At 34.3% G+C, this 27,079-nt stretch overlaps 3 protein-coding genes and 1 pseudogene across 4 annotated transcripts; 2 read left to right on the top strand and 2 right to left on the bottom strand.

The window, feature by feature from the left end:
• The first annotated feature begins 4,029 nt into the window (after positions 1-4,029).
• On the top strand, positions 4,030-6,856 carry LOC143632025 (protein gamma response 1-like). The gene is made up of 2 exons (XM_077100621.1): positions 4,030-5,209; positions 6,073-6,856. Exons 1-2 carry the CDS (start codon positions 4,030-4,032, stop codon positions 6,744-6,746), a joined length of 1,854 nt encoding a protein of 617 aa, XP_076956736.1. The 3' UTR covers positions 6,747-6,856.
• A 1,739-nt stretch (positions 6,857-8,595) lies between these two features.
• LOC143632074 (S-protein homolog 29-like) lies at positions 8,596-9,000 on the top strand. Its single transcript, XM_077100663.1, has one exon. It carries the CDS (start codon positions 8,596-8,598, stop codon positions 8,998-9,000), a length of 405 nt encoding a protein of 134 aa, XP_076956778.1.
• Positions 9,001-9,060: 60 nt separating this feature from the next.
• Positions 9,061-13,990, bottom strand: LOC143632052 (FACT complex subunit SSRP1-like; annotated as a pseudogene). The gene is made up of 14 exons (XR_013153477.1): positions 13,888-13,990; positions 13,615-13,751; positions 13,435-13,518; positions 13,274-13,368; positions 12,386-12,494; positions 12,218-12,304; positions 12,043-12,135; positions 10,911-11,108; positions 10,688-10,833; positions 10,458-10,605; positions 9,858-9,956; positions 9,586-9,768; positions 9,403-9,481; positions 9,061-9,291 (listed from the first exon to the last, which is right to left on the bottom strand). The product of XR_013153477.1 is annotated as an FACT complex subunit SSRP1-like (transcript).
• On the bottom strand, positions 13,869-15,462 carry LOC143632053 (FACT complex subunit SSRP1-like). Its single transcript, XM_077100646.1, has 3 exons — positions 15,356-15,462; positions 15,043-15,228; positions 13,869-13,993 (listed from the first exon to the last, which is right to left on the bottom strand). The coding sequence occupies exons 1-3, from the start codon at positions 15,407-15,409 to the stop codon at positions 13,883-13,885; spliced, it is 351 nt and encodes a 116-aa protein (XP_076956761.1). The 5' UTR covers positions 15,410-15,462; the 3' UTR covers positions 13,869-13,882.
• Positions 15,463-27,079: the final 11,617 nt, after the last annotated feature.

Below are 27,079 nucleotides of genomic sequence, written 5' to 3'. Positions count from 1 at the left end.
TTATTAATAAAAGAGAAAAGTGGGAAGAGCGAGAGTGGTTCGATTGAATTAATATAAGCTCACAGTGTTACATAACTAGTCCCTCAAGTAAGTATATTTTTACCTTTTATATTTCTTCTTTGGCTTCTAATTAAACCTTAACGATTTTGAGGTTTGATACTTTGATGACATCTATTATTATAAAGAAAAGAGGATACATGATTCATGAGTGCTTAGCATAATGACAACATGCTTAACTTTCATATAGTGTTTTCTTATGTGGTTTAATTGTGATGGCGTGATATATTCACAGTGTTTATTCATGTTGGATGTAATATTGGAGACTAAATCAATTAAACTATTATGTTTTGAGTTTTATCTCTTGTATTGTATCTTTGCTAATACTTATCGTCAAAAGAATATGTTAGCAAATAAACCAAACAACGAAGAATAATGAATAAAGAAATGAGTGATCAGGTGAATAATGGAGGATATGGTGAGATGGAGGGGTGAGCAAAACCAAAACTATAACCAAAAACCGAATTGTTAATAAAAGTTTGATTGAAATTAACCATAATCAAACAAAACAGACAATTATGATTAAGTGAATATGATTAACAGACCATTCAGTTATAATTAGACTCATATAATTAACACAGAACCTAAACACCCTAATACTAGAGAATCATGGTTCTGGCACATGTGCTAATCAAATTTGAATCAACGTACAAACTTTGGGTAATTAATTTGACATTAATTAGTATCTGCAGTAGAGGACGGGGCATCATATGGGTAGGGTGTATGACTTTCAAACTACATGGAAACACCACCCACCCCATGTGGGTAAGGTGCATGTCTTAAATCCATGGCAAATGTTTTCCGCATAAAATTGTTTCATTGTTGACCACTGAAGAATTAAAATGAATTAAAAAAGTTATATGGTACTTGTGGGTATGTATTGCCAGTTATTATGTGGTTTGTGAGTAATTATGGGCAGAAATAAGATGACTGTACATGATTGATCGATGCATGGGTAATGCATATGAGTGACCATTCCCCCTAACAATTGAGAAGTTTGGTGTTGCCAAGTCCCGATTGGGCCAGTTGGCGACACCATATTGGTTATTGACATATATTTTTTATTTTAATTCTGGACCGTAACAAACATAACAAAATGAAGCTGCTAAGCCACCATTGGGCACTTTGTGGCAACATATTAGTCTACGTTGTTTAGGCTATTTTCGTACTTCTGACAATGTAACAAAAACCGACCGAATTCGCGTAGAATCACCGCATTTTGTTTTAATCCGGCACTGTAACGAAACCGACTAAATGCCGATTATTCTTTTTAGTTCTAGTACCGTAATAAACGTGACGTAAAAGACCGAATTTGCAATCTCACCATCTTAATGCCCGAGATTGAAAACACTCGGGTCTTCCTAACACCCATTTTCCTTACCGACACTACTCATTGAGACACCTCAATTTTTATATATAATTTTTTTCGTTTTTAATTCCGATATCATAACATCATAACTTATACAACTAAAACCAACCGTATTCGTATGGACTTAGACCACAATGTCACGCTTGGGTCACTCATCCCCGGTTAAACTCGTAGTTAATAAGGTAGCGTTTGGTATGTAGGAATGGAGGACGGAATGGAATGACCCATTATGATGGAATGGAAAATAGTGTGTTTGGTTGACCAAAGGAATGGAATGACCCATTACATAGTCCATTCCATTCCCTCTAAAATACCCCAATTTCATTCCATCCATACCCCATGTTTTTTTTTGATTTCATTCCCTCCTTCACCCTACATCACCTTCACCACCCTCCTAACACCACCACCACCCAACATCAACACCCACCACCACCACCAACCACCGCCACCACCCACCTCCACCAACCATCACCATTGGTGCCAGCCACCCAGCACCGCCAGCCACCTGCCGCATATATCAACCATCGCCCCACCATCACACATGCCGCCCACCGACACCGTTGTCGCTACCACCACCATCGGCGTCCACCGCCGCCACAAACCCACCTCCACAAACCATCGCCACTAGTTCCAGCCACCCACCACCTCCAACCGCCCGCCACATCCATCAATCATCGCCCACCATCACACACGCCGCCCACCGTTACCATCACCGTTGCCCACCACCACCTCCACTGTTACCGCCACCACCACCTCCACCGTTACCGCCACCGCTCCCACCACCACCATCACCACTCACTACCATTTTAATTTTATTTTTTGATTTTTTTCTTACCTACCAACAATACAAAGTAATGATTCATTTCATTCCCATGTGATAACCAAACATTTCATTGAAATGGTAATAACCCATTCCATTCCTTTGTCCATTCCATTACCACGTCCATTCCATTACCCCATACTAGAGGTGGCAAATGGGATGGGTCAGGTCGAACGAGTCATGGGTTGAAATGAGTCATGGGTTAAAACGAGTTTGGGTCAGAATGAGTTTGGGTCAGAACGGATCAATTAAAAAAAGGGTTGTTTTGGTTTGGGTCGGAATAGGTTAGGGTCAAACCAGGTTTCGAGTTTTTTTTATATTTTTTTTATGAACGGGAATAATGGCGGAAACATTTTAGTTTTTTTTTTAAATTTTTGTTTTTTATTTATATTTTAAGTCATGATTTTTTTTATTATTTTTTTTGAATTTTTTTTTTGAGGGTTTTCTATAACGATCAAAAACCCTTAAAAATATTCAAAAATAATAATAAAAAAATTATAACTCAAAATATAAATCATAAACAAAAAAGTAAAAACACTAAAATGTTTCCTACGTTGATCTCGTTTCATAAAAAAAAACCCGAGAATCGAACCGAAACCGAAAAAATGGACAACAAGTCCCGAATCGACCAAAAAGAAACCAAAACCCAACCCGTCACAGGTGAAAACTCGTGTTGGCTTGAAACATGAACCGAACACGTTCCAATTTGAAACCCGTTTCTCCTCGAAACCTGTCTTGTATGAAAACTCGTTCCGATCTAAGACCTGTCACATTTCCTTAGGACGCTAACCCACATTGACCCAATTCTTTGAACTTGTAAACCCATTTTGACCCAAAAATAAAATGATAGGAATTTAAAATAACTTGTATTGACCCATTTAGTTAAAACCTTTTACCCAAATCAGCGTATTTAATTTTTAAAACAACTCAAATTGACCTATTTGAAAGAGTGTGGGTCAAGATTGCCACGCGTACCCCCATACCCAACACACCTTAACATTGTTGATTGATTGTGGTCCCCTATAATCATAATAATAATAATAATAATAATAATAATAATAATAATATTCCTGGCTACGCGCGCACACACACACACAGCTGCCGATCGGAACCCTGCCGGAGATAGTGTTTACTCTGCTGCTCCTCCGTGGCCGATCAAACCGTAAGTACCAACTCTCTATCAATCAACACCCAACCAATAGTATACTACCAAATGCACACAGCTGGTTGTTCTTCACACAAATGTTTTAATATCATTATCCCCTTTTATATTTTATTAATTACTTCATTGCCTGATGCTTCTTAGGGTTTACAGTATTTTTGATATATGTGTGGATGTGTTTGCAATAGAGTAATTAACTGTTTAATCAAGACACATTGGATAATTTGGATCCATTCTGTTCGGTTATTTTGATTGATTATTGATCTAGCTAAAAGATCAATTAGCAGGTCAAGGAGCATATATGCCTTTTACCTCAAAACCATACATGAAATGGAGTTTTAGAAAGTAAGAAAGTGAATGCCAAAACCGAATAACCACGTCTGAAATGTCGACAAGTACATACACAGTTGCTGTACTTTGGATGTATGAAAGTATTGAAAATAGACTTTGGCTGACTCTACACCACTTTGACTCGTCCCCTTTTAGCTAAACTTTCTGATTTGGTCCGTTTGATGTAAAACACAACCCGAACTTAACTGACTCGTTCATAAGTAAATGTGTCCGTTAAATACTTCCAAAGTTATCCATTATATTTATATTTTTTTTTTATGAAAATTACAGATGGAAGGCGATCAAGAACAAACTTACAAAATTGATGGTACTGATACAGAGTATATCTCAGGACTTAGTACCTTACTGGCCGCGACAATCCAAGAAACAAAAGAAAGTGTGTCTCAAATAGAGTATCTTTTCTGCAAACAGTTATTTCCAGATTTTCAATCAAAATTGAAAAAAATTTATTCGGAAACAAAGAAAGCTTCAGAAGATGAATGGAAAAAGAAAGAAACTGATCTGATGGTCCAGCTAAAAACACTCGAATCCGAAAAACAAAAGCTTTTTGAAGAAAACCAGTTTTTAAAAACGGAAAACAGCATGAAAAAAATCCCTAATGATCTTGAAGAGGAGCTGAAAAGAAAGAGTAAAGAGATAGCAGAAAAACGAGAGTTACAAAAAAGCTTACGTGAGCTTTTAGATTCGAAGGGTAATGTGGTAAATGTCAATGAAAAGAGGATGAAGGAGCTTGAAGAGGAAAATAAAGATTTAAAACTGAATCTTGAAAGCAAGTGTAGGATAATTGAGGAAAAAGAAGAGTCAAACTGTGAGTTGCGTGAAATGATACGGTCAAAGAACGCGCTCAACCATCAAAAAGATGATGAGTTGGCCGAGCTTTCTGAAAAACTTCTAGTTTTAGAGAATAAGTTCGATGAAGAAAAGGCGCTTCAAGAATCATTGCTTATAAAAATGAGAACACAAGCTGCTGAGGTTTTGAAAACTAAACAGCTTCTAGATGACTGTGAAACGAAAAACAGAGCATTAGCAGATCAGATACAACAGTTGTTCGAACAGAATGAATCTAACGGTTCAGAAGTGGTGAAAGTTAAGTGTGAATTAGAAGAGGTGCAAAAGGAGAAAAGATTGCTTGAGGTGCAAGTAAAGGGTTTGGAGGAAGAAGTTGAAAAGCTTCAAATGGAAGTTAAAGAAAGGTGTAAAGATTCAACAGAAGGTATGGAATTGCATGGGAAACTGCTTGAACAGATTAAGGGCAAAAATGGAGAGATAAGGATTGAACAGCAGAAAAGAAAGGAAGTTATTGATGCTTATAAAAAGCTTAAATCTCAGTACAATTATTTATGCTCAAAAGCAGGATTAACTTCTGAGAATATGATACATGGCAGTATTAGCAGCCCAATAGTTAATAAAGACCAGTTAATTTCCGATCAGAATATATTCAATTCACCTGGTAATTTTTCTTTCCCTTTCTGTTGGTTTTAATATTTTTTAATAATGTGTGTTTGTTCGTTTAACTTTAATTGAACAGAGTAACAGATGATCAAACACGAACAATTAACGAAGGAGGTTTATTTGTTCGTTAAGAAAATGAACGTGTTCCTGTTCGTTTACGCTCGTTCGTCAATAGTTAAACAAACGCTCCATGAACGTAAATGAACATAGATAAACTAACACAACATAGAAAACACCAATTAAAAGTAAACATGAACATCAATATGTTAGGCCTAAAAATTAAGAAAACTCAACTAAATTGTAACGTGCATAAAAAGTTTTATTGGACATACAAATGAATGAACTTACACAAACGTAAACTAACGAACATAAACAAAATTAAATGGACGAACATAAGTGAATGAAGAAGACATGTATTCATGTTCGTTTATTTAACTAAATTAACTTAAACTTTTGACCATATTCATTCATTTGTTAAATAAGCGAACGGTTCGTTAAAATTTTTGGTCTTATGCACTAAAAATACACTTTGGTTTGTTTCATTTGTTTTAATTACCGTTCGGCTGGAAGTTCATTTGTGCTCATTTATTTAATAGACGAACGTAAATGAACTAAAGTGTTTGCTCATTTAGTTAAATGAACGAACACAAACACATGTCGTGTTCGTTCATTATGTCCATGAATGCTCGCTTATGGTCGTTCATTTAAATTCGTTTAAGTTCATTTGTTCATTTATGCTCATTTGTTTAAGTTTGTTCCTTTATATATTCATTTTATAATACCTGAATCAATCTATTTGTAAGTAAACGGGTTTAAATCGCCACCTACAGTTGACTAACTACTTCTCATATATCATTACAGTTATGGACACGAAGTCTCCAACTAGCCCAATGCTTGCTTCTGAAGCAAGTAATCATAATACAAACCAACAAAACCCGAACGACAAAAAAGAAACTAAAATAAAAATAATACACAGGTCAAGCTCGAGTTCACCAATTGTAGCTCAACTCGAAAGCAGCAGCAAAAAGACAAACTCATTATCTGGATCAAAACGGCCCGCTTCTCATTGGCGAGACACGAGGCCCGCCAAAAACAGAAACGGGCCTGACCTGCATAATGATTTTCTCGATACTCCATTGGAAAACATCAAAGAAAACTTGAAAAAAGGAGCAAAAGAAGAGCCTATTCATCAGCTTCCGGCCCCCGCTCCCAAAGACATGAATATTGATAGCGCCACTGATGATGAAACGCAGGACTTAAACGCTGACCCGGGCCCTGGCCCACAAGGGACTGAGAAGAAAAGTTTTAAGTATGTTGAGCCTGTTAGAAAGAAAACTGAGAGGGCGAATCTTAAAGGAGTTGAATGTAAGCAGTGCAAAAAGTTCTATGATGCTGTTCTTCCTGATGATAACAATAATAATAAGCAGAATCTTCGGTGTGAACATCATGAAGGTGTTTCTAGGCATCGATACAGGTTTGTGCCTCCTTCAACTCCTGAAGGTTTTTGGAATATTGGGTTTGAATCTGAAATGTGATAATAGTATATTGAATTTTAGACTGATTAAATTTGATTTGGATACACATAATGAACATTTTTTTTAAAAGTAAAGATGGTGTGCTTTGGGTTTTAATTTTGCTTATAGTGCTTAGAATGCTGTGTTCGATTATGTTTTCTAGCCCCAAAAAAATCTGTCACTAATCAATGAGAAGTACAACTCGCTTTATAGTATGAACACCCTTAGAATCGAAGAAATACTCTTCAAGATGAAATCGGTCATTAATCAATGAGAAGTACAACTCGCTTTATAGTATGAACACCCTTAGAATTGAAGAAATACTCTTCAAGATGAAAGCATGTTAAACGAGTCATAAGTTAGTTTGACAGGCTGTAATAAATGAGTAAACAGATGAAGTCATTAAACATGTCAATCAAAACACGACTTGTTTGCTGAATGAGTTAAGACATGCTTGAGTTCTGCAGGATTGTTCAACAACCCAAACAATCTCTTCTCAAAGGTTAAAGAGTTTCAACACTGTTATCGAAAGACACACCGCCAACGTGAGCATATGATCAGGATCTATAGGTACTTATCTAAATTCATGCCAAGGTTGTGGTTTGAGTACTCAAGCATCACTGTTTAGGGTCATGGTCCTCTATCCTCATGGAGGGTATTGGTGGTGTAAAATAAACAAGCCATAATCATAGTTTACTTATAAATGACCAAGTGAGATTAAGAATCTCAATATCTTAATATTATTATTTTCTTATTTTTTGAACATCTAAATGTTATACACTATGAGGATTACTTATAAATGACCGAGTGACATTAAGAGTCTCAATATTTTAATATTATTATTTTCTTATTTTCTGCACAACTAATTTTATTATTGGATTCCTTGTAAATGACGAGTGAGATTAAGAATCTTAATATTTTTATATTATTATTTTCTTACATTTTTGAACAACTAAATGTTGTACACGATAAGGATTGAACCATTGACATCTTATTTTACACCCAAACCATCTTTGACACCATCGAAGTGGGAATGGCATAATATTATTATTTTCTATTTTTTACTTTATAAATTTTCTTAGATGATATTATTGTTGTTTATACAGGATAAAATTTTGCTCAGATTTTTTCTACAATTCAGTATAAATTTTATTAAAAATTAAGTTAAATCCAAATTTTCTGTTTTCTCAAATCTTCTATGCCAACACGAATATACAATCAAGTCCTGAAGGTTTTTGGAATATTGGATTTGAATCTGAAATGTGATAATAGTATATTGAATTTTAGACTGATTAATTTTGCTTAAGTTTTCACTCATCAATTAAAAAGATTTAATTAAATCTTATTATGTTGACATGACTCAAGACACATTTTATTTCTCTAACCTCATTAACAAGCAATGTTAACATAACTTAAAAAGGTCATAATAAGCACTCAAAACACATGAAATAAAATGAAAAATTACAACCAAAAAATTCGACTAGTACGAGTCTGACTCGGATTACCAAATTTTTTACTTTTGAATAGTGTTTAAAGTTTTATTTATTTGACTTGGGGAATATAGTTTATATCCTTTTGGACCGATCTCAAAAGCGACATGGTTTTACCGTGAGTAACGAATGCATGATAAACCATTACTAAAGATTAAAGACCTTTTCTTTTTGCATAAGGACTAACGATTAAATACTTATGGACTATCCAAATTCCCTTTAGGCAGACATTAAAACCAATAATGGTAGAAATTAATAGAAAAATAATAACGAGAACATTTATTAAATTACCATTAATAGGGACATGATAACATATATTTCTATAGATCAATAGATCATCCATGTTAAACCACAGTAAGGCAGACAACATAACTGATTCAATGGCAATAGCAATGACAAGGACGCTACAACTACTCCTGATCACCACATTAGTTCATGTAGCACACGGCAAAATTAGAGTACAAATCACCAACTTGATCGGATACAATGACGATATGAATATTACTTGTCGATCGTCAGACGACAATTTGGGGCAACACGTTTTATCTTACGGTCAATCGATGGAGTGGAAGTTCAAGCCAAACTTTGCAAAAACAACTTTGTTTTATTGTAATGCGAAGTGGTGTGCTGATGCGATGCTGAAAATTGATTTTAATGCGTACGAGTACATGAAAGATCATTATGGTTGTGGCTCAGATTGTCAGTGGCTGTTTACTATTGATGGTGTCTACACGTATGACTCGAAAAATGACTCGTGGGATTTTCGGTTTTCATGGTACTCTTAATATATTTTGGTTTGCTAGTTTTAACAGTTGCATGATTTTAGACTCACGAGTCAACTCATAATTGAATTGTTGAATTTTTGACTATTTGGTTGTGGTTTTCTTTAAATAAGATGTTATTATTACAAAACTGGGAAAAACCGAAACTGAAACAGTTTAAGAAACGGTTATGAGTTTAGGGAGAGTCGGATGCGTTGCCTGAATTTGCGGGTTTTGGTTTGTAGCTGCTAATTTCATTTTGATAACGCTTCTTGTCGGCTTGAGCCCTGGCTTCATATGGTTCTTTCTCTTCAGCTACAAAACATAACATAACATGTTAAAGTTTTAAAATTTTTTGTCACATTCATTTCCTATTTTCTGATAAATAATTGATGTTTAAAAATTAAGTGTGAAGAGTTACAAAACCTGTTAACTTGTTCCATCGTTCACCGAGAACCCTCCCGATTTCTTGAAATGCAATACCAGGGTTATCCTTCTTCACATTCTGAAGATGAACACATAATAAGTGAGATTCATGATACATGTATATACACACGCGCACGCACACACACGCATATGTATGCATATACATATATAAATAATACCAACCTCTCTTTCAAGCTGTGAGAAGAACATAAAACCACTCATAGCTCTCTTAGGTGCATTCGGGTCCTTTTTCTTCTTGGGCTTTCTCTTCTTTGATGCCTCATTATCACCGCTTTTGGCTCTCTTTTTACTTGAAACAGCCTTAGAAGTACTAGGTTCTTTCTTTGGTTCCTTCTTCACAGGTTTCTAAAATATAAAACATTAAAATTTTAAATAATAATAACAATAATAATAGTAGTAGTAATATGAAGTGAAGACAAAACCCGTCTACTTACCTCCTTGTCGCCTTCGCTCAAACTACCATCAGAATCATCTCCCCCTGAATCATCAGTTGGTGACCCTCCATCATCCTTGTCAGCGACAAAATCCTCATCCTACATGTTTTATACAAGTTTAAGAGAATATAAAAATGGCCAGCTTTACCCATTTGCTTGTAAATGGAATGGTCTTGTTCGTCTCAAACGGGTCAAATAAACTTCTTTTAGCTAAAACAATAGTTGATCAAACAAGCTGAATGCATACAATCTCTCAAATCGTCTTTCTTCAAAGATTTTGATACCTATTATAATGATACTGTTTTTGAATCATAAATTAAACATTAGTGTTTAAAAAAATAGAGTTTAAGCCTCGTTTTGGTCCTTGTCTTTTGACCACTTTAACTAGTTTGGTCCAAACTGAAACCTTAAGCCCTTCGAGTCGCTATGGTTTCATTTTTTTAACACTTTTCGTCCCTAACACTAACTCTGTTAGTTTTCATGAGATGACCTAAATACCCCTATTTGTTAAATTATTTTGGACCAAAGTGATTTAGCTTCCATCTTACCACCTCAATAATAATGAAAAACAGGCGAAAAAATTAAGATTAATAATTTAACCTCTTCGTCACTATCATCACCACCAGCTTCATTCTTTATTCGCTAAAGATGTGGGTCAACATTATCATCTTCTTCATCTTGTAGCACAGCTGCAACACCATCATTCGTTTTAGCACCACCGAGGTTCATAATTTTAAGACCCTTTGAACTGCATCATTAAAATCACAAACTCAGTGACAGTTTTTTCAAATCTTCACTTTCAAAACAAGCAAATATTATATTATACTGACTTGACAAACTCAAATAGATTATGATATTCATTTCTCTGAATGTTCCGGAACAAATGTTCTTGTTCGGTCTTCAGTCTGATTAGAAGATCAAAGTAATGCATGTTTGATCCTCCCGCAGCGTGTCTTTCAAATTCCACATAATCAATCTGAATTAAAAGTCAACATAAGTCAACTTGGTACAACTTATGAATCATTTCACTATAAAGAAACTGAAAATTAATACCTCATCATACAGAATAAGAGTAGGTGGTTTTGGTAAAAAGAAAAAGCTCTTTTCAAGTGGATAAAGAACACCGTCTTCGGCTTTTAAGGATGATTTTACAGCATAACCGTCCTGACAACTACGGAACTTTCCGGGTATTGTGAGTTTTGTGCCAGATAAGCCTCTCAATACCATTGTGAACACTTCATGAATCAGTCCCTGTTAATTTAAAATGTTAAAAGCATCTAAGAGTAAACAAAAGATGGTGTAAAAGCTCGTATAAGGTGGCACGATCAGAGAGACAAACGAGTTTGGTAAAAAGTCAAAAGAAGTTTTGTAAAGTCAAAGCAGGTTTGAATCGTTGGTTGAGACGGGTCAGTCTGGACCAGCATGTAAATATAACGGTATTCATCGTTTCAGTTTTATAAGTAATGTGCTAAAACATGATTATAAAAAGGCCTTAACTTTAGAAGATTTTTATACACTGCGAATGAGTTTCAATTCTTTTGACTACGCCTGTAAACGAACCAAACATTCAGTTAAGCGTTCAGTTGAAAGTTCGTTTATGTTCATTTATTTAACAATGAACAAACACAATACAAGTCTTGTTTGTTCATATATATTCATGAACGTTCATATATGTTTAAGTTGTTCATTTATGTATTCATTTAAATTGTTAGGCTTATTATAATTTAGTCTAGTTTTATTAAATTAAATATCACCCATGACAATTTAGTCTAGTATTTTAACTTTCTAGGCCCAACGGATTGATAATCATGTTTACTTTTAACTGGCGTTTACTCAGTTATGTTTGTTTATATTCATTCATCTACGTTCAGTTATATTTGTTCGTGAACCGTTCATTTATAAATTATACTATTGACGAACGAACATGAACACGTTCATTTTCTTAACGAACAAACACAAACAAGAGAACCCCATCCGTTTAACTGTTCACGTTCTTTCAGTTCGTTTACAGGTCTACTTATTACACATTTGAGCCATTCTTTAATTAAGCAACTTGAATCCATTTTTCTTTTGACCCGCTAGTAATAAAACATATCCCAAATCGACCAGTTTACAAGTAAATGGGCTGACACTTCTAATTTTAATCACAGCAAATAAATACATGACTTATTTAAATGAAAAGTACCTTATAAGTTGGTTCCAACTTGTCCTTGTATTTGGTAGCAAATAGATCTTCATTCATTGTCAAGGTGCTTTCAACCACATAATCCGTTTCAAACTATGACACGCAAAAAACACATAATAAACACAATTTGTTCACAATATAACTAATTAATAATGAGAAGCAATTAGCAACATACCTGCAACACTATATGTGGATACATAGTTTGACCTTTACGGATAGGTGGATCGAGTGTAACAACAACAAACGTGTGTGGTTGATTTGACTGCATTACATCACATAAAATATGAACTAGAACACTCAAAAACATTTATCTGTTATAAACAAAAGAGAGCAAAATACAAACCTTAGGTAGTACAAACACACGAACTACACTGCTGAACTGAATTTTGAAGTCGTTTGCTTGTCCTTGCAGCCTCAAAAAGGATAGATGAAGTTCAACATTGTAACGACCCCTGGAATAAATAAGGTGTTACATAAATTTCAATTTTTAAAGCACCAGAAAATTACAACATTTAGAAGAGATAAATTCGATCAATTTACTTTTAAATGCTCGGTTGGGTCAAACGGATCAAAACAAAAAACACTGTAACAGGAAACGGGTTGAACGGGTCACAAGCTGCCCAAAGTTTGCTTCAATGTTTAAAGCCTCCCAATGTAATTATTTGAATATTTAGACTATTAACGAAACAAAATTAATTTTTGTATTCGTATTTGACACTAATTATATATATAACAATTTACAAACCATGACTAGTAACTTGGCCAATCACAGTTTGCCACCGTATTTTTAGTTTCAATTTCACCCCTTATACTATGAGAAATATACATTTTTAACCCATTTAATTTTTTTAATAACATTAAATTCATCATTGAACTTTGTTTTCTTTTATTAAACTTTTTCTATATTAATTTTTTTAAAAATTCTAAATACATAGCTATGTTTAATTTTTTTTTCTCAACATTTCGATATAAGTTATATTGAAAACGGAATTGTATTCAAATAAAGTTATTTTTCGGTATTGTAAATGACTTTCGCACATGCTTTAACAGGTCAGATTGTAGTTATACATGCACAAAATTCCCATCACATTACGATTCACACAGGGAAACTCCAACTGGTTGTTCATGTAGATGCACATGATTTGAACCAAAAAAACGTTTTAACCTAACCTGTATACAATATACATTTTAGCTCGTTACTCTAATAATAACAGTCATGCAAATAACCCACCTTGGAGTGAGAATAGCAATGCCCTCAAACGTGACAACCGCCTCCTCACCGCCAGCACCGACATCCGCCATTGACATTATTTTCTCACGAAATACCTAAAAACAAGTATGAGGTGCCACCTGTCGAACAAACCAATGACTACTAAATCTAAACAATCTAACCTGTGCAGGTGGACGGTTTTCATCACCAACAAACTGTGTGTTGTTGGTGGGTATGTGGAAACTTATCTCCATCAATGAATCTTTCTGCATTAAATTATCAAAATAAAAAAATACTAAAATCAAAATAGACTTCTATGTGACATGAATGATCTGGAATAGCATTAATTAACATATAACAACCTCGTTTGCACCGGTTGTGTCATCCACATGGAATTCCAGTATGACATCAGTCTTTCCTTGAAGCTGTGTCTGGGACACATCAGCTAAGGAGACTTCAAATGCTTGTTTCTGACCAACATTAAACAACAGCATATTGCCTGAAATTTTCCAGAAAGTAAAATACTCAACTTTTAGATAAAACGTTTATGTTATAAATTATTACTATTAAAAGGCATTTTTTTGGAGTTTTAAGGTAAGTAGCTAACAGAAAACAAGCAGGTTACGGGGATCAACCATTTAAATCAACTTCTCCCCAGTTTTTCCCACTAACAGAAAGTTGTTTTTCTTCTGTTGTTAACCCACAAGTGTTCTGGAAAAAGTTGGTCAGGCTAATGACATCCTGCAGTAAAGTTAATGATCTTAATTAACAAGTGTAATAAATATAAGTGATCTAAAAGCAAACAAATCACAAAAATATTTTCCAAATATTTTAGATAAACATGTATTGATGTACCTCTTTCATAAAAGGTCAAGTTCATATTTGGTTATAAACAGCTGAATCATAAGTAAGTATAGAGATTTAAATTATAAAGTTCGTGATTAACAGAAATCCCACACTCATGACAAACTCAAAAAAAAATGAAACAAATTATATTTATATTACCAAGTTCCATTGTAAAATGCTAATGCATGTAAAAGTTTTGATAGGTTTAACACGAACTACTCTGTTGTATGTCGACAATCAAAAACTTCTAACATGGAGTTAAGATATGTTTCTATACGTATATGCATCTATGCAGTCAATATCGGTGGGATATCGGTTATCGGCCTTCATGTGAAATATCGGTCAGAATATCGGTACCGATAGCATCGGTGATATTGACCGATATCAGTGTTTTAAGTCTTACTTTTCAACTTTTAGTGTTTAATGCTAGTGTTTTGAGTCTTAATCAATTCCTACTTGCTACAATTGTTAGTGTTTTGCAAGTTGCAAAAAGGATAATTTGTTAATAGTAGGAGAGTATAATGAATTGTTAGTGTTAAACTGCTATATATATAAATTCTGCATGATATTAAAATTACCGATATCCCACCTTGATAACCGATATCTCGAATATTGGTCCTCGACCGATAACCGATATTTTTCCGCATTAACTGCTTAGATACGTATGTGATTCTAAAACCAAGCCAGTAAGAGAGAGATGTTGCTCTATCATTCATGCATTAAATTACACATTAATCAATAAATACCAAAGTTGAAGCCTATTTTGTTTTCTACTTTTATCCGGTGCTCTCATATTGATCCAAACTCGCAAACTGCTATTGTTTTGTTTCACGTCATCTCTCATGGCCATAAACATCAACTTTCGCAATGGATAAACAATATAAATAGCAACCAACGTATCGTATACAATTAAAATAGAGACATAACCAACCATTACAAGCTACCTGATCACGAAAGCCAGTGAACTTGTACTTAAGCCCATCCTTGGTTCTGACAGCAAGCTGATTCGTTCTAGGAACTTTCATCCATGTAAGTCCCAAAATATCAGATTTATCCACTTCCACAGCCTTACCGCCACCTTGTTTCTTCCACAACACACCGCCCGAATGCACTTTAAGCTGACCTGGATTCTACATTACACAAAAGCATCAAAAAGAAACATATTTCACTTCAATATATATATAACATTAAATTGAATCTGAAATCCTTTAAAAATAACATGAATTATTAGTAACTTTAAACGATGCAAAAACTTACGGTACCGCCACGACCTCCAACAGATATATTATTAAACGAGTGACCGTCCGCCATCGTTTAAATCCAAGCTACAAAACAACCGTCACACCTGCAAATTACATAACAATTTAATTACTGATTTACTGCCTCAAGTGATATAGAATATAGATGCTATATAAACACTAGTATTTAAATTCTAATTCATCATTAATTACTGCTTCAAGTGATATGAATGCATACTTACAATTAACCACTAAATCAATCAATTAATGCTAATTACGTTCAAATTCAAAACCTAACAGTCGCGATTCGATTCAAACCGAAAACAAAAACGATCAGTAAACGAAAACATAACATTAACAAATGTAATGCAAGCTAATAACATCATCTACGCATTAAGCAATCATCCGATTGAAATAAAACGAACAGATTACGAGATATTAAATCAATTTGATCGAATCTAATCCCTATGATAGATCAAACTATGAAACAGGATATTTTGTTGAGTGAACAACGGATAGTGATTGAATTAATGAAGGAAAGTGATAATTGAGTTGACTAACGGATTTGGATTGAGAATACGTTACTTACTGAGATTTGGATCACTTGATTAACTGCTAACTGATTGAAATGAGCATGCTAAATGAATATGAATGATCCGGTTTGATTTGATTTTTTGTGAGCGTAAGGTGGGAGGCGGGGATCACATTACGAGTTACGACCTCAATTTGTTAGGTTACAGATTAAAATAAATATTCACTTAATATAAACGATCTGATTCATTTACGAGCTGTTTGAGATCGAAAAGTCTAGTGGAGCTCAAGCTATCATAAGTCAAAACAACCCGAGCTCAAGCCTAGTAAAGCTCGGACTCGACTTGAATCGACTCATTTACACCTTAAAACTCATATGCATAAAGTTAAATTTTGTTACTTATACAGTTATACTTATTACGTAATATTGATTATATAAATAATAATAATAATATAAAAAAATAGATTCGTCCAGCATAGTCGGCGTTTCGGTCGGGTGTTTTGGCTTTTTTTTTGTAGTGTTTTAAGGATAACGTGGTATTGGTACCATTTACAAAAAATATATTCGTTGGAATTAAAAAAAATCTTTTTTAAATATTAACACGAATATACTATGAAAACAAACTCAAACCTTAATTTTTTTTACACAATTCTACTACTCTTCTATCACATATTTTTTACACAATTCTACCACCAAAATGTTTCCGTTTAACAACCAAAATGTTCTCGGTTTCTGTCAATATGCCCGACAAGGCAACGCAAACAATCCCGACCCGAATAATCCACAACCGAACCCATCTACCGTCCCGATGCCAACAGTCCTCGTCCCTCAAACCGCGTATTCATTCGAAGCGCAAATGGTTGCGTACATGCAATATCTAAGTTCCGGAGCCTCTATCCCAAATACGGTGTCCGGTTTCCAAAACCCACCCACAAACATGATGGCCGGTTCGGGTTCCCAACCCGACGACGAGAGGGTGCCAGAGACACAAATCAACCCGGAGCCACAACCCGTCCCGGAGACTCGCGGCGGTTCGAGCCAACGTGGACGTCCGAGAAAACACGTAAAGAAACTCGTCGGCGAACCTCGGGCTAAAAAGCACACTATACCGTGGACTATCGACGAGTGTGAACTATGTGCTTGTGCTTGGTGCATGATATTGGAAGATCTCGAGTGCAGTAAGTTTTTAAAAAATATATATATTTTTAAAATTTCTTAAAAACAAACATTGAACTTGTAATGTTTTTATTTTTTTTAGCGAACTTTCAAGCATCGGACATATTTTGGAACAAAATTTAAGAGTTGTTCCAGGAACTTGACGGGGACTCGTGTCGAGAAAAGATTTCTTACTGTCGAAATGGAACGATATAAACACCAAATGCACGGCTTACCATGCGGTTCACTCTCGGATGACTCGAACATGGAGTAGCGGTGTCTCTAACGCGGAAATCATGGAAAGGGCGTTGAAAGAGTATCAACATAAGACCTCGGAGATCTTCAATTACTTTGGCATTTGGAAAGAACAGCTGAGGTTTCACCCTAGATGGGCCCCAGTTTTGGAGGCCAACACCGAAAGTGGTAAGCTTAAAAAAAGGATCTAAAATATCGTCTTCTGTTGATTCAGAAACGCTCCGTTCCGACGCTCGAAACTTCAACTTAAGCGATAATGAAGTCGGGAATCCCTATGCGGATGTTACCGAGATCCCTCGACCGGGGGTAGAAGAAGCAAGGGAAAGGGGAAAAGGGTGGGTTAGAATGCCGAAATGAAAAGTTATTTCAAAGATGAACATTCGACTCAAAGGTATACAAGAACTTTGAGCTCAATGTCTTCAAGTAAATTTGGACGTCATCGAAGTACTCAAAAGGAATAAATTGGACCACGATATTGAGGTTTTAATAAAGGAGTTAGTCGAAGACGACCCGAGAGTCCAATCTCTAAAAGCAATTCGACAAGCGAAAATTTTTGAAAAATACATGTAGTCTTATTATTATTTATTGTTGTATTTTTTTAATTTAGTGTATTTTTATTTTAATTTAGTTTTTTATTTGTGAGTTTAATGTATTTTTTTAATTTTAATGTAGTTTTTTTAATTTTATATTTAATTATATAATGAACTATTATTTAAAAAAAAACAAAAAAAGTTAATATTGATTGGGCGTCACGTGACGCGTAACGTCTGGGGGTGGAGAGTTATGACTACACCATATTTTTGTAAAAAACTATAACTCTGACAAAAAGGAAAAGTGAGAGAATGATTTGTGGTTAGAAAAAAAACCTCTTAACAAAAAATTAAAAAAATAAAAATAAAAAATCATAACTCAAACATAAATAAAAAACGAAAAAATTTTAAAACCAAAATGTTTTCTCCGTCATTCCCGTTCCAAAAAAACACCGACGAAAAGACACAATGTCGAAAATGAACAAACAACAAAATGATAAATCAAAAAAGACACAATATGTCGTAAAATTTAATACATTGCCGAACAAAATATAACAAAATGTTTAGTAATATAATACAATATCAAGAAAAAAAGACACAATCAATGTCGAAAAAAAACATAAAACACAATAATAAATAAAAAAGACACAATGATGTTTTTTCCTCAAAATTGTGTCTTTTTTGAGTTTTTTTTAGAACGAGAAAGACGGTGGAAACATTCTTGCGTTTTTACATTTTTTTTTATTAAATTTTGAGTTATGATTTTTTTTTTATTAATTATTCATTACTTTTTTGAGAGGTTTTTTTTGCTATAAATCATTTTCATCATTCTTTTTTTTGTCTCCCCTTTGTAGATTAACTTGACCCTACTAATAAGTATCCCAATATACTAACTAAAAAGCAGAAATAAAAATACATTTTTTGTGTGTGTTGTTAAACTTAAAAAACATAACCACTAAGGTTTCTTTATATAACAATAACTGAAACACCCATTTAATTAACTCTTAATTTTACTTCACAATTCACAACGAGATTTAAACCTTCGACATCTATAAAAGAGTATCACTTAACACATTAAATTACTATCAAGCTAAATATCATTGATATAAGAACACTAAGTTATAAACTAGTTTCATAAATATTCTACCCACGTCATTAAATTTAAAACACTAATATTCATGAAACTAATAAACAATATTAAATTTGAGCCAACTAATAGGAAATTCAATGGAGATCCAAGTTCGATTCTCATTTACAATATTTTGGAAAAAGTGATGTGTTGTAAAACACACTTACTTTCCGTACCTTTTTACCATGTTTTAAGTGCTTAATAGTATAATAAATAAAAGTTATGGCTTGTTTTTGCATGATCTTACAAAGATTGATAATTGATTGTAGGTTATGAGTTTAAGGAGAAAAACTTCAAGTTTGAAGACTATGGAGGCCTTTTTGATCAATTTTGAAGACTACAACTTAAGGCCCGACCCAAACCCACAAGATCCAAGCCTTTCATGCATAATATATTAAGTTAATTAAAAAAAATAAAACCCTAACCAGCCCTAGAAGTGCCGATCGGAACTGTTGCAGCCAAGGAAGAAAGAAAAAAGTGTTGTGGGAGGTTTGTGGCGGCTAGGAGAAGAAGGATAACATCAAGGGAAGTTGTGGACAGCAGCTAGCATCTATCTTCATCGTTTATTTCAGCCATAATCTTAAGTATAACTCTTATAAACTTTGTGTTCTTGTTAAAGATACATAACTTGTTGAATTGATATTTAAACTTGATTTCTTTTGCAATTGAATTGAAGATTGAGTTGTTATTGATCTTGATAGATTGTTGAATGATTAATATGATGTTTACGATGATTAATATGGTGTTTATAATAAGTATTTGTTGTTGTCCAAAAATCATGTTAGGCTAAACTTTTTAGTTCTACCTAGGCTAAATGAATATTGTTAGGTTTTAGTGAGTTTTATGGATTGTTGATCATCATGAGTTGATTTGTTAATGAAAGTTTGGTTTAATATTGAATTAGGTTGTGTTTATTGGCTGTGATTTATTTAATTATACTCATAAACCCCTTGCTTTGATTGATTGAATTAGTTTTGATTGATTGTTGCTTGTTTGACTCTTTACTTTGTGTCTAGAGATTGTTTGCGGTATGATCAACCGTAGGGTTTAGTTGGGTATGTTAATTAGTTAAATTCAGCGGGTAGGCACCTTCTTAGAGACCGAGAGGTGATAGGAAGTAAACTCGTCTCATAGCTTTTACTTGTTAGGATTAGGATCGCGCGAGAGCGGGTTCGGTTCTTGTCGGGTTTGGGTTTGTGAGCGATTAGTTGATCTAGTTTAAGTTAAACCAAATTGTTCCTCTATCCTTAGTTGCGTAGTATTCGTTTCCATTAGGGTCGTGTGTCGATGAGACCGATAGGTGATTCGACATTAGAACACTTTAGCAATTTGTTTGTAACATCTTAAATTTTATAATATTAAATAAAGAAAGATTTCGTTGAATGGTCGGGCATTTAATAATATTAGCTAATATTAAACAAGAAATGATCATGGCCTTGGATTTAATTGAGATAGATTAAGGGTAATGGGCCTTAGGTCCATGGGCTTTAAGGAGTATAAATACTCCCTTAAACCACCCTTAAACCCTAAATCTTCATTCTTCCATCCAAATCCCTACACATTCAAAAACACACACACACCCCTACACCATAAACCTTCGGCCGAGAGTGAAGGTGAGATCCGAGCCACACAAGCATCGATTCTGGATATATTCTCGTGATACAAGATAGATTCGAGGCCTAACTTTCGTAACCAAGCTATACCGTAACCTTCAAACGCGTTAAAGGTATGTTCTCCATGTTAAAGTTTACGTTTTCATGAATGGTTAGTCTTGAGACTTAAACCCATAATAGATCGGGCCTAAACTAGTATTAAAGTGGCAAACTTGATGTTAAAATGAACCTAACGAATCTGCGATTATGAGCGGCCCGTTAAAGAAAACCTTATTGAACGTTTTAAGCCTAAAGGTCCAAACTTTACGTGTTTTCGGGTCAAACCTTATCCAAAAACGACCATAGGAATGATCGCGGGTTAGTCAAATACCATACCCATGGATTTCTCGGTAAAACGATAAGGATTTTGGGGATTAAAGTGAACAGCGGCGGCTGCTGACAACTTCGCCTACAAGCGAACTTCGCCTGCAAGCAAGTTCGCTTGCAAGCAAGTTCGCCTAGCTGATAACTTCGCCTAAGGCCAAGTTCGCCTAACTGATAACTTCTCCTAAGGCCAAGTTCGCCTAACTGATAACTTCGCATGGTGATAAGTTCGCCCATGATAAGTTCGCCTGGCATATGTTCGCCTAGGGTTAACTTCGCCGATCACTAACTTCGCCTATGCTTAAGTTCGCTTATTGTTAAGTTCGCTTAATGATAAGTTCGTTGGAGTTAGCAAATGAGAAAATAAATTAAAAACCTAATGAAAAATGTGTTAAGACAGTTAATGGAAATAAAATTTTTCCAAGCTGACCTGGCAGCTCAATCCCAGTCAAGGGCTCTGCCCCTTGGACCCTGCTAGGGGCTGCCGCCCCTAGACCCCGCTGCCAGGGGCGCTGCCCCCGGACCCCCGTTCGTTGTGGGTTATATAAAGATAGAAATACTATACGAGTAGTAGTAGTTAATTGATACATGTAAATATTATACAGTTAGCCGTGCACAGCTCAAGAAGGGAATAACGATTAACGGAGAGCGTAACAGGATTCATGTGAGTTTCTAGCCCCATTTATGTGTTATGTTTTCGGGGCTGTGTGCATACTCAATATGTTTGTTAATACGCTTATCCTAAGAGATAAGTGTATGCCTTATGTGAATAATGTGAAATGTATGAATGATTGCTTGATGGTACGTGAACGATCTTCGGATATTGCACGTACTGTCAGGTTGTAACGCTATGTATAAGGTAAGTATGATATGTATGCTTATGTGTATGAATGTGATAAAGTTAATAAAAGAAGGAAATGATGGTTGTATGGTTACGAAGAGGGTACCGGGCCCTAATAATACTCGAGGTATGATGTATGGTTGTATGGTAACGAGGAGGGAATCGAACCCTACTAATATTCGAGAACTAGGGAACCGAACCCTAATAATACTCGAGGAAAGAGGGTACCGAGCCCTAATAATACTCGAGGAAGGAGGGTACCGAGCCCTAATAATACTCGAGGAAGGAGGGTACCGAGCCCTAATAATACTCGAGGAATGTAGGGCGTAATGCTCTTTATAACGTAAGATATGAAAGCAAGTTAATACAAAAGAAAGTATGAAAGTATGAATGAAAGAATATAAGTTTGTGTGTATTGTATAATGTATGATTAACTAGAACTCACTCAGCGTAGCTGACTTTTAGTATGCACGCATGTGAGTAGGATGAGGCAGCTCGCTTGAGGAGACACGTGGCACTGAATAAGAGGCTGGCATCGGAAGACTCAAGACGTTTAAGTTTAACGTTTTGTTTATTTTGAAAGACAAGATGTTGTTTTAAGACAAGATGTGTTTTGTTATGAAATGTTTTATGAAAGTTTTTATATTCCGCGAATGTTTTAATTAACTCTGATATTAGAACTGCGTTTATGAGTAAATCCAACACGAAAGTAGGGCTACCGGTAACGGGGCCTTACATCGTTTCCCGGTTTGTTCGTAAAATCAACTAAGTGTAAGTTAGGGTTTGTTAGTGAGACCGAGAGGTGATCTAGCTTTCTTGAACGAACCTTAGTTGTGTCATCCTTAGATACCGGTGTCGTGAGATTATTCATTCCATTAACTTATTAGACCTTCAATAGGATTTTTACCTAGGTAGACGTTTTCTCCAATTGCAGTTAAGTCTCAAAGTTTCGCTAAGTCTTTTTAAGTTTAGTCTTTTAATTTGGTTAAAGTAAGTTAGGTTAAGTAGTTTAATAATTAAAAATCAATTTAAAAAATATTATTCTTAGGAAGGTCTTTTCTAGGGTTAGTGATCATAGACGTTTTCACGTATCCTCGTGTTCGATGCTCGGACTTCCTTAGTTCTATAGTGCTTACGATCGGTACACTTGCCGGTTGTGTGTATTTTTATTAAGAAAATCTGTTTTATAAATTTAAAGCTTAGTTGTGAGTTACGTAGAAAGAAACATCCTTTAAACACATATCAGAAAGCACGGGTGGTTCAATGAAGGAAGATCATGATATTTGTAATCTCTCGTTCGATCCTGAGGGTGTCCTTAAGATTGTTTATGATTGTAATTTGTTGTTTAGCATGGGTAGGGATCATTGGGAGTTCTTTGTAGTGAGCATCATCTCCAATGATTCTTTGTTGATACTACTCTTGACTTTACTAGAGCGGTAGTGCTTGACAATAATAGTTTGTGACTTTGTGGGAAACACTTGGAAGAACCATTGAGAGTTGGCTATCTAATTCCAACTTGCATTTGTCTTATTTCATAACACACATATTCAAATCAGCATTAATTGAATAAAAGGGAAAAATATGTGATAAGTTAGCGATTTAAAACAAGGACGAGTAATAGCCACTTGATTAAAAAATAAGATTTTTATAGGTTTATTTAAAATCTGATATAAGATGTTAGAAAATTTTTTTTAATCAAATAAGGCTACTTAAATAATAGTTTAAGGTTTTTTAAAGAGAAAAGAGGGTAGGTTGAAAGTGTTGAACTGGTGAAGGGTTTCCAATTCCCAACACGTGTACATCATCTATCTATCTATATATATAAGATAGAATATCTCGTTCATTTGTCGCTAGTCAGTCATAAAGAAGAAGAATCATGGGAGAGGTGAAGCACATACTTCTAGCGAAATTTAAGGATGTCGTCCATCAGATTGAACCTATGAAGTCTCTCAAATGGTATAAATTGTTTTACATAAATCAAATCAACCTAGCTATATATCAATTTAAAAGATCTAATATTTTCAGCACTTTCGTATGAATTGTTTTCCGGTTATATATATGTTCATTGTCTTGATCCTTAAATCGACTTGACTTTAAATTTGGTACTAGAATATCATCATAGGGTTTTAGGTTTTGTTTGCTGTATATCACATCTCCACTTTGACTCTTAACATCAAAATTTGATATTCTAGGGGTGGCAAATGGGTTGGGTTGGGTCGAAACCGGTCATGGGTCGGAATGGGTCAACTAAAAAATGGGTTGTTTTGGTTCGGGTCGGAATGGGTTAGGGTCAACAGGTTCGGGCCATAACGGGTCCAGGTCGGAACTAGTCAAAACGGGTTTTGGATCGTTTTTTTTTTTAAACGAGGACAACGGACGAAATGTTTTAGTTTTTTAGTTTTTGTTTTATATTTTGAGTTATGATTTTTTTTGAATTTTTTAAGGGTTTTTTTTAAGATTAAAAACCCCTAAAAAAATTCAAAAAAAAAATAATAATAGAAAAATTATAACTCAAAATATAAATAAAAAAGTAAAAAAACTAAATGTTTTCGCCGTTTTCCTCTTTCATCAAAAAAAAAAAAACCCAACAAATTAACCGAAATTGAAAAGTAGAAGAAAATGAAGAAAAAAACCGAAATCGACCCGTTTAGTGCGAAAACTCGAAAGAAACCGAAACCCAACCCATCCAGTGCTAAAACTCGTGTCGGCACGAAACCTGATCCGAGCCAAAACCTAAACCGATCTCGTACCAATCCAAAACCCGTTTCAACCCGAACATGCTACTTTTCCTTAAGACGGTAACCCGCATCGACCCATATATTCAAATTTGTCGACCCATTTTGACCCGAAAATAAGAATGTGAAATTTCAAGTGACCCATTTTGACCTATTTAATTAAAACATACGACCCAAACCAATCCATATAAATTTTAAAACAACCCAAATTGACCCATTTGAAATAGTTTGGGTCAAGGTTGCCACCCCTAGCTCAAATCAGTATGTTTGAAATTGACAATAGAACAAGAATTTATATACATTTTTAATGATCACATAACATGTTTTCATGCTAGTATCATTTATACTATTCGCAGTTAAAATTATGCTTGTTTATAGTTTCAAGAAGAGGCATATTCCTTACTTTTTTCTAAAAGAACACAAATAATAGTAGGAATTAGAGTTTACTGTTTTAAAGATTTCTGATACCAATGTTTTTATATCACACAACCAACCGAGTCAAGCTTCTCATGAGCTACTCGAGATCAGCTCGCTAAAAGCTTGATTCTAGCCAAGCTTAAACGAGTCTAAACTCAAGCCTAAAAGTAAGCTCATTTACTAAATCAGTCCGAGCCCAAGCTTCACTTATAGAACTTGAGTAGGCTTGCGAACCGATCATATATATAAATTTACGATAAAAATAACTAAACAATGTATATCTTTATATTAAAAATTATTCTTGTAAATAAATTGATAAATAAATAATAAGCGAGTCGAGCGCGAGCTGCAAAAAAATACTCACAAGTCAAGCTCTAGCTCGAGCTTAGACCATCTTAGCTCAGCTCGTTGACACCCTTATGATTCACCTTATCCATCAACTGGTTAGACAAAAACTGGATGCCGTCTTAGATAATTTAAAATTTAAACTATAAAACTATTTTATCTGTTGGTGTGATTTTACCGTATTAAGGGGTGTTTGGGGGAGCTTTTAAAAATGCTTATTTGCTTTTTGAAAAGCAAAAGCAACTTTTGAAAAGCTCCAATTTGAAGCTTTTGGAGGAGCTTTGCCAAACACATTTTGCTTTTCAACAAGCAAATAAGCAAGTTTTAGAAACTGACCCAAACACCCCCTAACAAAATATGAAACTTATATAGTAAATGAATAGATTAGAAAAAAAAAGGTTTTGAAAACCCGGTACCAGTTGGTGCTATAAGTAGTTGGCCTGAATGAAGGTGGTTCAAGAGTACTCAACCAGGCGGTTGTGTAGGTAGTTTCTGGTCCGATAACCAGCCGTCTAGTTATGAAAATTTTGGTGACAGGGGAAAAGATGTGAGCGTTGAGAATATGAATGAAGGATTCACTCATGTGTTTGAGTCAACCTTTGAAACTGTTGAAGGCATTGCAACATATGTATCTCATCCGGTCCATGTTGAGTTTGCCACTCTTTTTCTGGGTCATCTGGATAAAGTTCTGGTCGTTGACTTCAAACCTACAGCAGTTGACCCATGAACATCTTCTTGTTAATGGTAGCATTTGCTATGCATATTATTAGATTTATGATGCATGAGTTTGTTTGTTTTTGAAAGATCTGTTGTTATTGTTGTTGTTCAAACTCAAAAGACTTTTGTTGACTCCGGTCAAATTAATAAATTGCTTATTTGCTTATAGCAATGGTTACAATTTTTAAAATATTGATTTTATTCTATATATAGGAGGGAATTAGGTGAATTGATTTGACCAAAAATCTATAATATCTTTGCTCATGATTTCTTAATAAGGAATGGATGATAATATATTATTTTTTAAGAAAAAATGATGACATGATTGTTAGGTAAAGTATACATAGGTGACATCATGTTTGGTAACAAATCAATATTTATGTGATGGCTTTTGTAATGATATTCATGAAGTTTGAAATGAGTATGAATGTATGATTAGTGGATTTGTATTGTTTCATAAAGATTATTTAGTTTTACAAAACGAAACCATTTTAAGATCATGTTTTTATTAAATAATAAAAATTTATAAAAGACATCTTTAAAAGTTGATATGTATTTGTAAAATTTATAGACACATGTATATGGGCTTCATTTCTAGATAATGAGATTTGATCGGTAGATTAATTTGTCTAACAAACATTATGATAGCGTCGTATATGTATAATTTTTTATGAAATCTTAAGCGACAAGATCAATGTCTATGACTAATTAACCAGAACTGAAATAATCGAAAGTAAACTGGTTGCCTACCTAAAATCTCATAATTGAAACTTTAGTTTTGATCAAGTTAGGGTTCAAAACCGAAAAGTGCATACAACATATATTCCATTATTTTTATTTATATATTTAAATTAACAATAAATCATTACATAACTTACTAATCACCAATTCACCACATTAGAAAAATGTTAACGACATGGAGTAAAAGAAATTTGGCGTTTAAAACAATTAAAAAATATATTTTCATTTCACTTTTGGGTTATTACAAGGATTTTTAATGATTCTTCATATATTTTAGTTAACTTTATATTATACTATAATACATAGATAGATTATACAAGAATCATGTTATGCAACATCTTTTTATTTCCATAAACTACCTTTTGTAATG

The sequence above is a fragment of the Bidens hawaiensis genome, unplaced genomic scaffold, assembly GCF_021521415.1.
Source record: "Bidens hawaiensis isolate Kalapana, Puna unplaced genomic scaffold, B.hawaiensis_p1.1 tig00006359_1, whole genome shotgun sequence".
In the NCBI taxonomy this organism is placed as follows: Eukaryota; Viridiplantae; Streptophyta; class Magnoliopsida; order Asterales; family Asteraceae; genus Bidens; species Bidens hawaiensis.
This window is presented reverse-complemented; position numbering and strand designations above follow the sequence as displayed.

Coding starts and splice junctions, on each gene's coding strand:
- LOC143632025 (XM_077100621.1), top strand. CDS start 4,030: ATGGAAGGCGATCAAGAACAAACTTACAAAATTGATGGTACTGATACA. Junction 5,210..6,072: donor GAATATATTCAATTCACCTG/GTAATTTTTCTT, acceptor ATATCATTACAG/TTATGGACACGAAGTCTCCA.
- LOC143632074 (XM_077100663.1), top strand. CDS start 8,596: ATGGCAATAGCAATGACAAGGACGCTACAACTACTCCTGATCACCACA.
- LOC143632053 (XM_077100646.1), bottom strand. CDS start 15,409: ATGGCGGACGGTCACTCGTTTAATAATATATCTGTTGGAGGTCGTGGC. Junction 15,229..15,355: donor TTGGAGGTCGTGGCGGTACC/GTAAGTTTTTGC, acceptor TGTGTAATGTAG/AATCCAGGTCAGCTTAAAGT. Junction 13,994..15,042: donor TCACTGGCTTTCGTGATCAG/GTAGCTTGTAAT, acceptor ACTTTACTGCAG/GATGTCATTAGCCTGACCAA.